General features: G+C 44.1%; 1 protein-coding gene across 2 annotated transcripts in view; it reads right to left on the bottom strand.

Annotated features, from left to right (window-relative positions):
- Positions 1-16,534, bottom strand: part of ZZEF1 (zinc finger ZZ-type and EF-hand domain containing 1) — a 92,140-nt gene that overhangs the window by 27,661 nt on the left and 47,945 nt on the right. For both annotated transcript variants that reach the window (XM_065908976.1, XM_065908977.1), the window contains exons 27-36: positions 14,021-14,100; positions 11,451-11,544; positions 10,039-10,507; positions 9,258-9,422; positions 8,678-8,797; positions 6,989-7,150; positions 5,012-5,141; positions 3,199-3,337; positions 1,163-1,328; positions 299-561 (exon numbers count right to left, since the gene is read on the bottom strand). In XM_065908976.1, the coding sequence (XP_065765048.1) occupies positions 299-561; positions 1,163-1,328; positions 3,199-3,337; positions 5,012-5,141; positions 6,989-7,150; positions 8,678-8,797; positions 9,258-9,422; positions 10,039-10,507; positions 11,451-11,544; positions 14,021-14,100 (1,788 nt within the window). The remainder of the gene's footprint in view (positions 1-298; positions 562-1,162; positions 1,329-3,198; positions 3,338-5,011; positions 5,142-6,988; positions 7,151-8,677; positions 8,798-9,257; positions 9,423-10,038; positions 10,508-11,450; positions 11,545-14,020; positions 14,101-16,534) is intronic.

The raw sequence follows: 16,534 nt of genomic DNA, 5'->3' as shown, positions 1-16,534 counted from the left end.
TTAAGACTCTGAGTTGTCAACAAAGGGGGTGTAGGTTCAATCCCTGGTCAGGGAACTAGATTTCACATCCCGTGGGCCATGGCCAAAAGATAAAAATAAGAGTAACAATAAAAAAATTTTTTTAATTAAATAAATAAATAAATACATAAAATTAAGTTCCACTCCATGGTGAGCACCTCTTGTGGAAAACTCGATTTTTGACACCTTCACACTGAGCACTGCATTTCACTTCTGCTGCGGCTATTCCTTCATGAGCAGTTTAGGGCTGGTTTGGTTTCCGAGCCTGAGGAACACTTACCTTTTCCCTGGTGAGCCTGCATCAGACAGTCCCCGACGAGCTGCAGGCACCGGCTCCGCAGGGTGACAGCGCTGCTGTGGACCTGTGGGTCCAGCTTTTCGCCATCTATGTCCTCGACACTGGCCAGGTGGGCGCTATAGAGAGCCAGGGCAGAGAAGAGCAGCCAGGAGTAGTTGTGGATGTAGGGCTGGATGAGCCTCTGCCGGTCGCTGATCCGGATGGTCACCATTGGATGGGCAGTGATACTGTGGGTAGGCAAGTGGCTGCAAAGGCGAGATGCTTTTAAGGCCTGAAGGCCCTTGTGAGTGTCCGAAAAGGAGAATGGGACCTCAGGGGACCACATGCACGGTCACAGGTGGGCATCAGTAACCTCTAAGGCTGTTACCGAAAATTTCAAGATAGGTATTGGCCCTTTCTTTAGAAAAATGAACGAACACAAACACTACACAATCCATTTCAGGATTTCATAACCCCTAGAAGACTGTCCATGGAAACCAAGTGAAGTAAGACTTTATTTTTGTGAAGCTTCACAGGGTGCGCTTATGGCATTTTGCTAATGTGAGGAAATGCCCATAATTTTTTGAGATGGATATGAAGTATGTAGGAAAGAAATGACTGAAGGTCTGGAATTTGCTTTAAAATACTTTAACAAAGCAGAAGGAAAAAAAAAAAAAGAATCGAAGCACACATAGCAAAATCTTCCTTATTGCTGAGTCTGGGTAAAAGGGACTTGAAGATTCATTGTACTACTCTTTTTACTTGTGGGTATGTTTTAAATTTTTTATAATGTAAGGTTTTTTTAAAAAAAGAGCAAACAAGTACATGAAAAGAAGTTTGCTGGGCTGGAGGTCACGTGAGACATACCCATAGGAATATTTCTTGGCTGCGTAGCATCCATAGCACAGGTCAAAGTCATCGCATACATTGCAGTGCATCCTCCGGCCTATGATCAAACCTTGGCAGTGGTCACACGTGAACTCCATGTTGACCATTTCATGGTCATCTCCATGGCCTTCAGGCTTCACCCCACCTGGGGGAAGAACAGCAGCGTGAGGTGGACTGGGCAAAGGGCTCTGAGAAGGGCTGGTTTCCAAACCCAAACCAAACCCAGTAGCAGAGTTGCTCCTAACAGATCGCTCAGGATGTCAGGGACCACAGGCCTCTTTCAGAAACTGGTGCATTCCGCCCAGTGGTTCTCAGCATATGAATGATACTCTTGGCACAGAAACTTCTTAGCAGTGGTACCATGGATTGACCTCCCTTTTTCAGTGCAATGCAGAGCCTGATCAAATAGATCACCAATTCCCATTATGACCTCCATTTGGCAGCACAAGTCCTCATGCCAATTTGTAAGCCATCTTCCATGAACCCTCCCCAGACACATCTAAGCATCTATTGGTGTATTCTTGTTAACAAGCACTGAGAAGTTATCAGGTATTTGCTTTTTCATTCCCGAATCATAGATGAAAAGAGACTCCATAACCCCAGACCCACTGAGTGAGAATGTGAGTCACGAAAGAGACTGACAGCTCTGGTCCCCTTCTCACTCTGAGTCCAGTGGGTCTCCAAGCCCCATCACACACTCTGCTGAATGTTCCTCACCTATGACCCACTTCTGTTCCCATGTCCAGAAAGGTAGGCCAGGCACGAAACCCCTTGTCACTACTGTGATTTCCTAAAGGAAGCCCTTACATGGACAGAACCAGTTTCCTCTAGCATAGCTCTGGTCATGTTAATACCATGGTGGCAAAACTTCCCCTTCTGTTTGTACACTCATTCAATTCCTGAGACTGGCATCTCTGGATCCCATAACCTGGGTCCAACCTGTCTGAATCCATCACTCAGTTGTGGACGCTGGTAAGTCCGTCAAAACACACTACAGAAGCTCACTCCTCCAGCCCTGGACTCGCTCAGTCTTACGATGACACACTCTCCACTGTTAACTTTCTTTAAAGCCCAATTCACATCCCTAGGGGCTTCCCTCATAGCTCAGTTGGTAAAGAATTCGCCTGCAATACAGGAGACCCTGGTTCAATTCCTGGGTTGGGAAGATTCGCTGGAGAAGTGATAGGCTACCCACTCCAGTATTCTTGGGCTTCCTTGTAGCTCAGCTGGTACAGAATCCACCTGCAACATTGGAGACCTGGGTTCGATCCCTGGGTTGGGAAGATCCCCTGGAGAAGGGAAAGGCTACCCACTCCAGTATTCTGGCCTGGAGAATTCCATCAACTGTACAGTCCATGGGGTCGCAAAGAGTCGGACATGACTGAGTGACTTTCACTTTCACATCCCACTTCCTCCACCAGCTTTCCTTCAACAGCAGCCTTCCCTCCTTCTGAACTCTCCCAGAATAACGTGCACTGCTCATCTGTAACTCAGCAGGGACACTCCTATCCTGGAATACACCTTGCGTGAGCAGGTCCTGTCTCCTGCCACAGCTGCAAACGCTTCTGGGACAGGGGTTGTATTTTATACAGCCAGGCAATATGCACACTAACAGCACTCCGCCGCTTACTACTGTCAACCTGCTTTGCCTCGGCACCTGCCAGTTGAGAGGATTCAAGAATTTCTGAAGTTTGCTTGTGTGTATTTTACTTCTTGTAAACAGCCTGATTCAGAGGGCAAAATCATTTCCTGAAAACTCAACTGGATGGACATTCACTGGTGCTGAGTGTTTGTCAAGCGTCTACACCCAGTGACATGGAAGGTGGGAGCTTGTCAGGTAACAGAGCTCTGAAGTTTGTCACTCAGCTGGGGACGTGAGGTCATATTTGCCGACAAGACAGAGAACACTGCTGGGCAGTGTTGTCACTGTACAGTGGAAGGTTAAAAAATGACAAGATCATAGAAGATAGAAACGCTTCTTCCTTGGGATGGCACACTCAGGCCGTGAACTTTACCTAGGAAGCAAGTCTTGCAGAGATCCATGTCGCTGCACTGCAGACAACGGTAGCGATGCCAGGGGGCAATCTCATCACACCCATCACAGGAGATGTCCACATTTAACAGGTCACAGTAGCGAGCAATAAACATGTGCATCTATAAGGTGAAATAAAACACAATCAACCAACAGACTTCTAATGTGGCCACTATTCCTTCATCAATCCATCCTTCATCAGCTACTTAAAACACTCCAGGCATTGTACTAAGTGCTAGGATTGGGAGACTAAGGAGCTCAGTGTCTAGCTGAGAATTCCCTTAAAGAAACACATGACAGCTTACAGTATGATGTATGGGCAGCCAAATTCAGGAGGCTTAGAGAGCACATTGAGGTTTCTCAAAAAAACTTAATTACTCAGCTGAGACCTGAGAGGCAAACAGGCATCAGCTGGGTGGAGATGCAGGTGATGAACATGTGGGATAAAAGCAATAGCAAGTTCTATGGGAGACCACAAAAGGATCGAGCCGGGGGCTTGTGCACTTGGAAATAATTCCGAATGTAGAGCACACCATGGGGCAGAGCTGACCGGATCAGTTAGGAAGGTTAAACTGCAAGAGGCTGGGATGGAAGAGCAGCATGATCAGAGGTGAGCGTTCTGACAGCTCCCCTGGTGACTGAGTGGGAATGGGTCAGAGTGGGCAAGACTGGAGTCACGGAGACTGACCCTGACGGCGGCTGTCAGAGCAGCCCCCGACTGCTGACAAGGGCTGGGCTGGGCAGAAAGCGAGACAGTGAAAGGGGGGCAGATCTGAGCGGTATTAGGAGGTACTGGTGAGGAGCCTTGGGGGCTGACTGGTTATGGGGGCCAGCGAAAGCGAAGGGTCAAGAACAGCATCCAGATTTCTGGCTTGGGTACTTGGCTGGACAAGGGTTGGGTTCAGATACAGGAAACACTGCAAGAGAAGCATTGTTTGCTGGCACTTCAGGAGAAAAAAATTCTGGGGAAAGACTAAGGGCCGCGTGTCATGAGCAAGCAGTTTTATTGCAAGGTCCCAGCAGGATGGTTTATCTTTACAGCCTGGAAATAAGGGACATAAACCACTGAGTCAGCATATAGCAGTAGAACACAGCAAATATGCCAAGCCACTTTAGGACTAGAGAATGGCTCCCAATAAGGTATTAACATACAAGAGAGAAAAATCACAAAGGCCAAGTTGGTGTGCTCGATCCGAGCACCACAGAGAAGCTACATGAGCGAGGTAAGTGGCACATAGTAGGCACACAAGCTAAGAAAATGAATGCATCTGAGGCAGCAGACACCTGGTGTAGTGTGGTAGTGACAGATAAACCCCCAATGTGGAGATGGACGTGGCAGGTTGGCTGAGCCTGATGACATGTGGGAATCAGGTAACTGATTCTGTGCACATGTGGCTGCTTCCACGCTCAGAAGGCAACCTGCTGACTGAGACATGCCTTCCCGTGTTGCTTGCCTACAGGAAAAGTATGTACCAAGGACACCAGAGTCCAGGGCCTTTAGGAATTCTGTTTCTCGCTGTAAATTAATAAACTGGCACCTAATTATTTTACTTCAGCCTCATGAGCCATTTTCCTATGAATCTAGTGCTAGGGGAGGGAGCCACTGCCTGAGTGTGGTCAAGCCAGGTTTAGGACCCTCGAGTTAAAAGACCAGGCTCAGTGACAGCCACTCACTCGGGTATTGACTACCCCCTTTGGCCCTCTCAGGAGACAGCCTGCTGGCATGCCCCGATGCAGACTTTCGTCTCCAAACTCCTAGCAAATCACTTCAGATTACCCTTGTTGAGAGGTCTTACTTTCCTCTGCTTCTCTTGATCTTCCTGGGCTATTTTTTCATACCAGGCCTCAAACATGCCATCCTGACACTCATCCATCCATTCTGAATTCTGCTTGGCATCAGCAAGCTCATCTTCTTCACTCCATTGGCTGAAAAAAGGACATAAAGAGAGAAAAGCATGCCTCTGCCAGTAATCAAGGCAAGTGCAGGTTAGCAGACTCTGTCCTACTGGTCTAGTACCCGAGGCGCTTAGAGACTTCTGAGAGCAAGAAGGTAATCTGGTTTTCAAAGCCCCAGGGTTTGCCAAATGTTTGATAGATACATACCAATAAAAAGGCGGGGGGGGGGGGGGGAATGCCCTTCCAGAGCCTACTAAAATGGGTGAGGAATTGGAGCTTGAAAGGTTGTACCTACATGGCAAAAGCCCATTTAACAACCATTTGTGGTGAACCTACTATGTGCCAGGCACCAAAAAACGGGTCTGAACTGGACATGCTCAGCACACCTGTGGCAGCAGCATGAGAAGGGGGTCGGGAGACCCCAGGGCCTCGGCTTTCTCGCTGGCTGCTGTAAGACCTGGACATGGCACTCGGCCCTGGTCCTCAGTTTCCTCATGTTTAACAAATAATCTCAGGGATTCCTCTTAGAGGCAAAAGTATAGATTTCCATAATTTCAGTCAATAGCTTGTTTCAGCAACTGGAATTTTAAATACAAGAGTATTTACTTGACAGCAAATGCAAAGCATCTACCAACAGACACAGACACATTTGTTCATTGACATGTTCCAATTAACTGATTTCAGGGCTACTCACTCTGAGCTTTGGGCCAGGGGCTGTGGGAACTGGTGGGGAAGGTGCAGTCCCTACTCTCAAGGACTGGCTCATGTAGCTGCAGGTGAAGCTTGAAACAAGAAGCAGACTGATAGCTTAAAGCTGATCCCCCAACCCCTTCCTCAAGTTGCAGGTCCCTTCCCTCTGTCAAGAGCACCGTCTGACAGCAGGGCAATGGCAGAGGTTTGGTAAACGAGGGGATCACTTATAGTCTATCTCCTTTTTCCTACTTCTGAGAGAGGGAATATATCTCTTATGAGAGAGGGAAAATAGGTGTGGACGCAGATCATTCATTTCCTCCTGATTCTCTCCTCTTGCTCTTCTTTCCCCTTTCTTCTCTTTCTTTTCTACAGATATGTGTGATTAATGAGTAAGTGGACTTGAGTAGGGTGGAAAGACGTTCATTAGATGTGGAAAGGAGGAACTTCCCTGGCAGTCTAGTGGTTAAGAATTCACCTTCCAATGCAGGGGATGCAGGTTCGATCCCTGGTTGCAGAACTAAGATCCCACAAGTCACAGGGCAACCAAGCCCACAAGCTGAAACCAGAGAAGTCTGTGCGCCATAACGACAGGCCCTGCCTGTTTCACCGGAGATCCTGTGTGCGGCAACTAAGACCCGATACGTCAAATAAATATTTTAAAAAATAATAATAATAGAATAAGTGGATAGGAGAAAAAAAAAAACCTTTGTTACTATTTTTACCCCCTATACCTTAAATCCTTACAATGTACAAGAGGTTATAGTGGCTGCAAATCACACACACAGAACAAAAAATTACAGAAAAGGATTCTTCAATTCAATAAGTTCTATGAGGATCTCCACAAACAAGGAAGATCCTCATGTTGAGTTCACAGCACCACTGCTACCAACTTTTATACACCACCATGCCCCAGACACCATGCCAAACACTGAGAACTCATTCACTCTTCACAGCAATCCTGTAAGGTAGATACTCTTATTACCTCCAGTTCTAAAGATGAGGAAACTGAGGCACAAAGGAGTTTAAAAAGCTGTCTGAGGTCATCCAGTGAGGATGGGGCAAAGACAGGATACCCCTCAGAGAGCCTAGCTCCAGGCCTGGACTCTGAACCCCTGTGCTACTGCTACGATCCCTGAACTTCATGAGCTCCTGAAGGAACTGCAGAGTACAGATTTTGTCCTTACCTGATCACACTGTCATGGGCACTTATGTTTTCCTGTGACATTTTCATGAGGAGATCTGGTAAGTGAATGTCAACAAAGAAGGTGAGATCACTGGGTTCCCAACCCATGTCCAAAAGGTGCAGCAGGGCCGTCTGGATGCAGGACAGGGCAGGCAGCAAGGACCTGAAGAGGCGTGAAGGTGAAAGTTACCAAAGCTGCCCATCACCCATGAGGATGACAGAACAGTGCAAGTCAAAGACCTGGTATGTCTGTCAGTGGACAGCAGAGGGAACCCCAGACTGCTGGGCTGGGTTCCCCACAATATCTTTTCACATTTCTCAGACTCCATACAAACCCTCTCCAAAGAACATCTTCAGCAAAAGAGTTCTGAAGGCATCAAGTAGCAAGGTTTCCACCCTGCCAGGACTACCACAGGGGACTTTTTATGGGAAAAGACTGAATAACACAACTCAGCTCTGATCAACAGCAAGATCAGGGCCAGCTCCAACGAGCCCGGGTCATGCCGCTCAGATGTAGAGGAGAACCATTTGATTTAAGGTTTATGTCTACACCACTTACTATGGAGGAGACTGGGGAATGGCTTTTAAGTTTTTAAAACTGAAATAACAGCTTACAGATTCTTAGATGAACCAAGACCCATCTGCTTTAAAAAACTGTATATACAAGTAATAAATGCTGGAGAGGGTGTGGAGAAAAGGGAACCCTCTTACACTGTTAGTGGGAATGCAAACTAGTACAGCCGCTATGGAGAACAGTGTGGAGATTTCTTAAAAAACTGGAAATAGAACTGCCATATGACCCAGCAATACCACTTCTGGGCATACACACCGAGGAAACCAGATCTGAAAGAGACACGTGCACCCCAATGTTCATCGCAGCACTGTTTATAATAGCCAGGACATGGAAGCAACCTAGATGCCCATCAGCAGATGAATGGATAAGGAAGCTGTGGTACATATACACCATGGAATATTACTCAGCCGTTAAAAAGAATTCATTTGAATCAGTTCTAATGAGATGGATAAAACTGGAGCCCATTATACAGAGTGAAGTAAGCCAGAAAGATAAAGAACATTACAGCATACTAACACATATATATGGAATTTATAAAGATGGTAATGATAAAACCCTATATGCAAAACAGAAAAAGAGACACAGATTGTACAGAACAGACTTTTGGACTCTGTGGGAGAAGGTGAGGGTGGGATGTTTCGAAAGAACAGCATCGAAACATGTATATTATCTAGGGTGAAACAGATCACCAGCCCAGGTTGGATGCATGAGACAAGCGCTCAGGCCTGGTGCACTGCGAAGACCCAGAGGGATCGGGTAGAGAGGGAGGTGGGAGGGGGGATCGGGATGGGGAATACATGTAAATCCATGGCTGATTCATGCCAATGTATGACAAAAACCACTACACTATTGTAAAGTAATTAGCCTCCAACTAATAAAAATAAATGGAAAAAAAAAACAAACCAAAATTGTATATACCATAGAGAAAAAAGGCTGGGAGAAAATATACTGATAAGTTAACATTAGCAACTAGTTCTAGATGGCAAGATTAGGGGTTATTTTTACTTTACTCTTTGTGCTTTTCCGTATTTTTAACATTAGACATGCATTTCTTTAAAAGTCAGAAAAAAAACGGAAATGATTTTTCTCTAGAAATCATATCAAACTCTCTCATACCTGTCATTTTTGCTATTGAATCCTTTGACTGCTTTGACCAAAAACAGAACAAACTGATAGTAAGTGTCTCTAATTTCTTTGTGTAGATCTGCACCACAGCCTTCCAGGTGTCCAAAATAACTAGAAACAGAAGACATGACCGGTCACTTAATGGCCAAAACATTTACTTAATAATCATTATTCCTTACATGAAAAGAGCGAAGAAGAAGCAAGCTAACAAAGTGGTGGAGAAACTTAAGTAAATATAACAACTGCAGAAAGTAAGCAGACAAAACAGCAAAGACTATTCTGCTTGAGTCAAGAAGGCCACCCACCAGGAGTATGGAGATGACTAATCTTTCCTTATTAATATAAATAAAAAATATTAATATAAAAACCACCCTTCCCACCACTACCAGAGTGCCTGGTACTATGTGAAGTATTCTTCACAAATTCAATCCTCTCCTCTTATCTCCATTTTCTTGACATATTTACTTGGGTGTGAAAGAAGCACTTCAAGGCTTTCCCGGTGACTCAGAGGTAAAGAACCTGCCTGCCAAAGCAGGAGACGTGGGTTCGATCCCTGGTACTTTGGACTTACTTGGTAAACTCTTTCTGGCAGGTGAGGAGTTCCAATAGGAAAAGGATGTAAGGCGGGTGGAAGCAGTGAGGCTGCCCAAGGGACTCAGTACAACACTGGATGATCCTCAGCACCTTGAGAATGCTCCAGGCTTGGGCCTTCCTCAAGGAGAGAACCTTCACAACACTGGAGACAGAACTCAAGTCAGGAACACCCAGAAAACTCGCAAGCTGGGGCAGAAAGAAAACAGACCCCCGCCCAGAGTTCTGAGGCCGTATTAGTAAAAAGGAAATACTACTGTGAGGTATCATGTTTGCTACTTTTAGTCATTACTCAGCAACATTACAAATCACTGTTTGGAAGCCCAATGACTCAGGTTAAACAATTAATTAATTAAAAAGGAACTCTGCCTCTGTGGTAAACAGGACTAACTTCAGATAGGAAATTAAAACATGCAACACTTCCAGAGGTGTAGACTCACTGACAAGTAATGCTGTCAGAAAACATCAAATCCAAAACTTCTCCCAGGGTTAAAATAAGACAGATTTATTTTGGCAGCTACCAAATGTTTCTTTTTTTAAATCCAAATAGTACCTTACTGAGATAAAATTTACATATAGAATAATGTACAAATCTCAAGTGAAAAAAATACCTCTTTTTTAAAAAAAAGCTTTTTTCTTGAAGATTCTGAGACAAATCTTGATCTGTCCTTCAAGTAGTATTTGCTCATTTTTATGAATAACATGAACTTCGAGTCTTTGATGAGACTGGGTACCTGCAGGTGAAAAGAGAAGGTGCTCACCTCTCGTGGGAGAGTGACTGATCTTTAATGAAGTCCATGAGGTCCTTCAGCACCGGGTACTTCTCTTTCACCGTGGGTGCCGGTCTAGCCTCCTCCATCGAGCGGAAGGAGAGCAGCCGGAGTCGTCCCCGGGTGAAGGGAGGCCGCCGGGTGGGAGTGGAAGGTGACGAGGGCTCCTCTGCTGGGACAGAGGACACTTCCAAGGCAGGCGGGCCACTGCTGGGGGGCAGCGTGGGCTGCACGTCTGGGCCGGGGCTCCGGTCTCCCGCTGTGGGGGGCGCTGCTGCAGTGGGCGACGCCGAGGCTTGGAAGTGCTCTTCCACCACAGAGCTTGTCCTCTGGCGCTTGTCCAGTGGCTGCAGGTGATCTGTGTCATCCACGGCCACTGACCTGTCACAGCTTTCTTTTGAACCTCCACCCGTGGGCAAAAATTTCAATAGTAGAAGACTCTTCTGATAACACTCTTTTGCTGAATGTGAAAAAAGCAAGAAGGAGAATGAAAAAAAAAGTCCAAATGAAACTTGTTGCCTACTTTGGAATTGAAAATAATCTACTTAAAGTCTACAATTTAGGACAGGAAATACCTCCAATAATACAGGGATGTACACGTCTACCGACAGAAGGGAATCGTATTTTCTCTCATTATACACATCAGAATCTAACACTATCAGCACACTTAAAGTTTTATTGTGCATATTTTCACACACATTAATCTAATATAGAGAGACTAGTATAAGGAGTCCTCCATGTACCCCTCACCCAGATTTAACAGCTATCAATCCAAGGACAGTCTTTCCCAATACCACCCCCTCCACCTGCCACAACCCCCTGGATCATTTCCATGCAGATCCCAGGCATCACATTATTTCCTCTGCAAAATCTTCAGTGTATTTCACTAAAAAGAGTTTTAAGTAATAACATTACCAAGAAACACACACTTTTTGAAAAACATAATGAGCTGTAGCTCAAAAAGCACTTGGTGCCTAAGAGAGGTATTTTTTTAAAAGGCTCCATTTGAATCATGTTAATGAACAACTGGACTTCTCTGGTGGCTCAGATGGTAAGGAACCTGCCTGCAATGAAGGAGCCCCCGGTTCAAGCCCTGGGTTGGGAAGAGCCCCTGGAGAAGAGAATGGTGACCCACTCCAGTATTCTCGCCTGGAGAATTCCATGGACAGAGGAGTATGGTGGGCTACAGTCCATGGGGTCTCAAAGAGTTGGACACAACTGAGTGACTAACGCACACACACAATGAACAATCGGCACTTCCCTATTTGTGACATGTTCTTGGAAAAGACCTTTAGTGCCTTTGTTACCTTCTCTAGGTAAACACTGCTTCAACTAAACTAACCCAAAAGATGGGTCACTGGTTTCCTACTAAATCAGAGATGACAGCTGGAGTGGGCACTCACCTAGGCTCTCGGGGTTCGCCTCAGCAGCTTCCGGCCCACACGGTTCTTCTGCCTCGCTCCCCAGGTTCATCAGGGACTTCTGCTTCATCTCTAACTGGGGGAGGGTTTGAGCCACATGGTTACGTTGTCCAGACAGGGCAGGAACAGCAGCCACAGCAAACTATTAACACTTCAAAATCACACAGTGTTGAGATCCCAGAGAATTTTATAGCCCTATGGTGAGCACACAGGACCAAACTTTTCATTTGTCCTAGAAATAATCCAGAATTTGAAGCTGCTTAAAGGTCTATCTGCAAAACTACCTCCTTTTTAACTATATGTTATATGGGAGGGATTTATAACCATGATCCTATTCTTTAAAAAATTCTAGAACACTGGAGATGGAGGGGCCCTTACCTAAAACTGACCTACTAATAAAGAAGTGAGGTCTTGGTTAGCACTAGCCTTTAGGACACTGTGTTTCCACCGTAAGTGGCATGGGTTCGATCCCTGGTTGGGGAACTAAGATCCCACAAGCTGTGTGGTGTGGCCAAAAATGACACATCCAGTTTGCAGCAGAGGTTGAACTAAAACTTGATCTCTATCCTGCTCTGAAGGTGAGACTGCCTTTAAGTGATGCTAAGACTGCCGGGCGGAGAACAGTGCTTCTAGTACCAGCACAGGCAATGGGCACAGTGTCGGCCACGGTGCTGACAGCCCAGGCAGAAGACCAATGATGTGTGGAGCCCAGGGTCTTAAGAGAGAAGGCTGGCATCTTGTCCAGTCAGTTGCAGTCTGTCCTATGCTGAACCAGGAGCAGAGTCTACAATATGCTTTGTCCCAACTGCCAAACCCTGTTCACTTCAGCTGTCTGTGGGAGCTGACTTTATCAGACTTTCTTTAACTGCGGGAGAAGGGGGCGACAGAGGATGAGATGGTTGGATGGCATAACTGACTCAATGGACAAGAGTTTGAGCAAAATCCGTGAGACAGTCAAGGACAGGGAAGCCTAGCGTGCTGCAGTCCATGGGATCGCAGAGTTGGACATGACTGAACAACTGAACAACTGCCTTGGTTTCTCTGTCAATACATTGTCAGTACACTGATTCTCCTCCCACCATTCTGATGATGATATCTTTAAGTTTCTTTTGGGAGATCCTGTTCATTCGGGTCTCCACCCATCTATTTAGTCTACATTGAGCACCAACTATGTTATCATCGGGGACTTTGTCCAAGGCTGTATGTTCCTAGAAAAACGCAAAGTTTTTTAAAAAAACCTATTACCAATGATTTGAAGTTATTCTTATCTCTTCCTTGACATGTATATTATTTCACATTTATTAAATTTTCCAGCTAGATATCTTAGATAACCTAGGTGTCCTCATACTTAACATGTTCCAAACTGAACTTAGCTCCCCACTCCCAGATCCAAGACCATTCTTCCTACTCTGGTTAATACTTTCCCCACTCACCAGGTCACCCCCACCAGGAACACGGAACACGGGAACAGTCCTAAATTCCATCTGCCTTTTCACCATACCCGTCAATCACACAGTCTAATTATCTTACCTCCCAAGTAGCAGAAGCCAGCCTCATTTAATTATCACAACTAGTCTCCTGCATTCAAGTTTTTTCTTTTCTATTTTTAATTTCTTGGACTCATAGCATGTGGAATCCTAGTGCCCAACCAGGGATTGAACCCATGCCCCTTGCAATGGAGGCACAGAGTCTAACCTGCTGGACCACCAAGGAAGTCCCCTCTTGCTTTCAATCTTATTATCCATCCTCTACTCATTTTAAGATTGCTTTCTCAATTACTATACAATATTTAAGATGGTTGTAAATATATATATATATATATATAAAATACTAAAATATACCTACTCATCTCCACACCTAAGAAATAAAAAGCATTCTCTTTTACTTGTTTATCATTTCCATGCATTTGTGTAATTTTACTATGTATTTATGTACATGACAGAGAGAACTGGTTTATGTTTAAGTTTTATTTGAGGAATACCATACCTATGCCTTCTACAACTTGCTATGTTTTGCTCATCATCACACTTGTGAGTACCATCCATGCTAATAAAGGCAGATCTATTTCATTTACTTTCACTGTAATATAGTACAATATTAATATAATATCTCCTATGAATGAATGTCTTGCTCTTCCAAGTTTATTGCGGTCACAAAGAATGCTGCAGAATCACTTTTCCAAAATGCAGAAAGCCCTCTCCTTTGAGAAAGGCCTCCTCTCTGCCTAAAACCATCATTGGTTGCCCAGAATCTAACGCAACGCTTTTTCTCCTAGTCCACCAGGCTAGGTTCCACCAAGCAGCCTCTGGGTTACAGAAGAAGGCGAGTGAGGGGGGCTCAACTGACTCCTGTGTACTCTGCAGTCTAATATTCACCAAATTATGATTTCAAGGTCCTAAGTTATTTTTTATCCTTTATCCATTCACATCACTGAACTTTAGTTCTGAAAAGCATTCCTAAAGTTATATTCTTGAGAAGAGAGCTACTTACCTTACTTCAAAGATATGGTAGAAAAACTCAAAATATATACAAATCACAAAAGAACATCTTACCATCCATATTCGAATCCCATCAGCCAAGGAATACACCTGTGCAAACTCCTCACTCAAGGCTGTCTTGCCCCCGCTGTTTACTGGGGAAAGGAGAGGTTACATTCAGTTAACACAATTCACTACTGCAACATTAAGCCCAAAGTCACTTCCCAATCTCCACACAGGAAACCTCTTCCCCTGACACTTGCACAGTGTGTGTGCCAAGAGAGGCCTGGGGGTAGAAAACCACCAGTGAACTACAAACACCTGTAATGGGTTCTCTGTTACTTCAAACTAACTTTTTTTCAAATGAACAGCATTTGAAATGGATATACTATTAAGGTAAAATATAAATATATTAAGGTAAAATATAAAAAATAGTAAAAGCAAAATAAAAATTATTAAAAGTGAGTAAGAAATAATTAATAACATGAAAAAAATTTATGATTCATGGTATATATTAAGTGAGAAAGGTCGGTTATGAAACAGTATATACAAAATTAAATTATTTAAAAAGAGTATACAGGACTTCCCTGGGGGTGCAGCGGATAAGAATCTGTCTGCTAACTCAGGGGACATGGGTTTGATCCCTGGTCTGGAAAGATTCCACATGGTGTGGAGCAACTAAGCCTGAGTCCATGCTCCAGAGCCTGTAAGCCACAAGTATTGAGCCCATGTGCTGCAACTACTGAAGCCTGTGAGCCCTAGAACCTGTGACTCCACAAAAAGAAAAGTCACTGCAATGACACTGTAAGGGACAACTAAGAGTAGTTCCCGACTGTCACAACTTGAGAAAGCCTGCACGTAGCAGTGAAGATCCAGCGCAGACAAATAGAATAAAATAAATAAATAATTTCAAAAATAAAATAAAAAATACAAAGCATATATAGTAAAAACATGGTATGTACATATACGTATATCTATAACTAAATAAAAAGCCAGGAAGATACAAAGAAAAATGACCATAGAAAAATGTTCTTAAAGTGGTGAAATTACAGTTCATAATTACTTTAAGCTTTTCTGTACTTTATAGGTTTCTACAGGAATAGGTATTATTTTTATAATTAGAAAAAAAATGTTTTTAAGGTTTCTTTTGTGTAATAAATCCTATGAGGCCGGTCCCTTCTTTTCATCTTAAAAGCAAAGGAGGGACTTCTCTGGTGGTCCAGTGGCTAAGACTTCACGCTCCCAATGCAGGGAGCTCAGGTTCGATCCCTGGTTGGGGAACTAGATTCCACATGCCACAACTAAGAGTTTGCACATTGTAACTGAAGATCCTGCATGCTGCAACTAAGATCTGGCGCAGCCAAATAAATAAATATTAAAACAAATAAATAGCAAAGGATACTATACGAGAACAGGGTGACACTCTCTGTTGACCCAATGTTGATGCAATGAATTTTCTGAATACCTAGAATGTGCCAGGCTCTACATCAGGTACTGGGAATGTGATGCTGAGAAAAACAAAGATGGCCCCTGCCCTCAAACAGCTTACAGTCTAGTTGACAATTTCTAATCCAAAAAGGTGACAAATTTTTAGACAAAGATAAGCAAGTTAAAAAAAAAAGATAAGCAAGTTAGCAAGACAAGGACCACTCTCAAAGTAGATCAGTCTTGAAGAATCCACAAATAGCTCCTTAGAGGCAGGGAGAGAAAGGACTGGGACCAATTGTGCCTCCTTCAAAGCAACAGTGGTAGGTATTCTAGAAACAATTTGTACACAGTGAAATAGTTCTTGTTCCCACACTTGTTGTGTGTATCTCAACAGCAGATAGGTATGAACATGATTGGAAAAAGAGCTGGAGGACCTCTCCCCCAGCCAGAAACCTTCTGTATCTCAGCTTTTTACTCACAAGGCTTTTATCCTACCACTGACAGCCTGCACAGGTAACAAAGATTGTCAAGTTCTCTTACTACAACTTGACTATGAAAACATACACTGAATTTTTTTCCCAAAACCATGATGATGTCAGTTCACCCCCATCCAATAGCAGAGATAACACTCTTCCATGTGACAGCTGTTTTCTTGAGTCACTCATGCTTCAGTGTAATTTTATTTATTTGAGCAGCTTCTTAAAGGAAATACTAAGGTTTGAGCGAGTAATTGAGATGTTTAGGCCTCAGGAAATAAACTCTGCAATGTGAGACACAAAGAACTAAGCAATAAAGGTAGCAGTGCTAATACTATCCTTAGTAGTAATAATAATAATTAGAACAATAATCGATTATCTACTCTAAGGAAGGAAGCACTTGTTTCTGCTGATTTCATTGGCACCATGGAAAGAACAGATATCCTGCCAAAGTGCTCGGGACAGCCATGCCTTGGCTTTACATTGGGTTTGAAATGTTTTCTCCCCTGAAAGATTATGAGCAGGGAGAGGCCCTCCCTCTTTGTGGGTCCTGTTAAGGCTCTAGTCTACACTTACTATAAATACACAGAGATGGTATCCCTAAGGGACGTGAGGAAAAGAAATGGCAACGAGCAGGCTACTGACAAAGGAAGCTGAGCAGGGGTTATGCTACCAAGAAGCTGCA

This window comes from Muntiacus reevesi, chromosome 18 (assembly GCF_963930625.1).
Source record: "Muntiacus reevesi chromosome 18, mMunRee1.1, whole genome shotgun sequence".
NCBI lineage: Eukaryota > Metazoa > Chordata > Mammalia > Artiodactyla > Cervidae > Muntiacus > Muntiacus reevesi.
The sequence above is the reverse complement of the archived record's forward strand: the minus strand, read 5'-3'. Positions and strand labels throughout refer to the sequence as shown.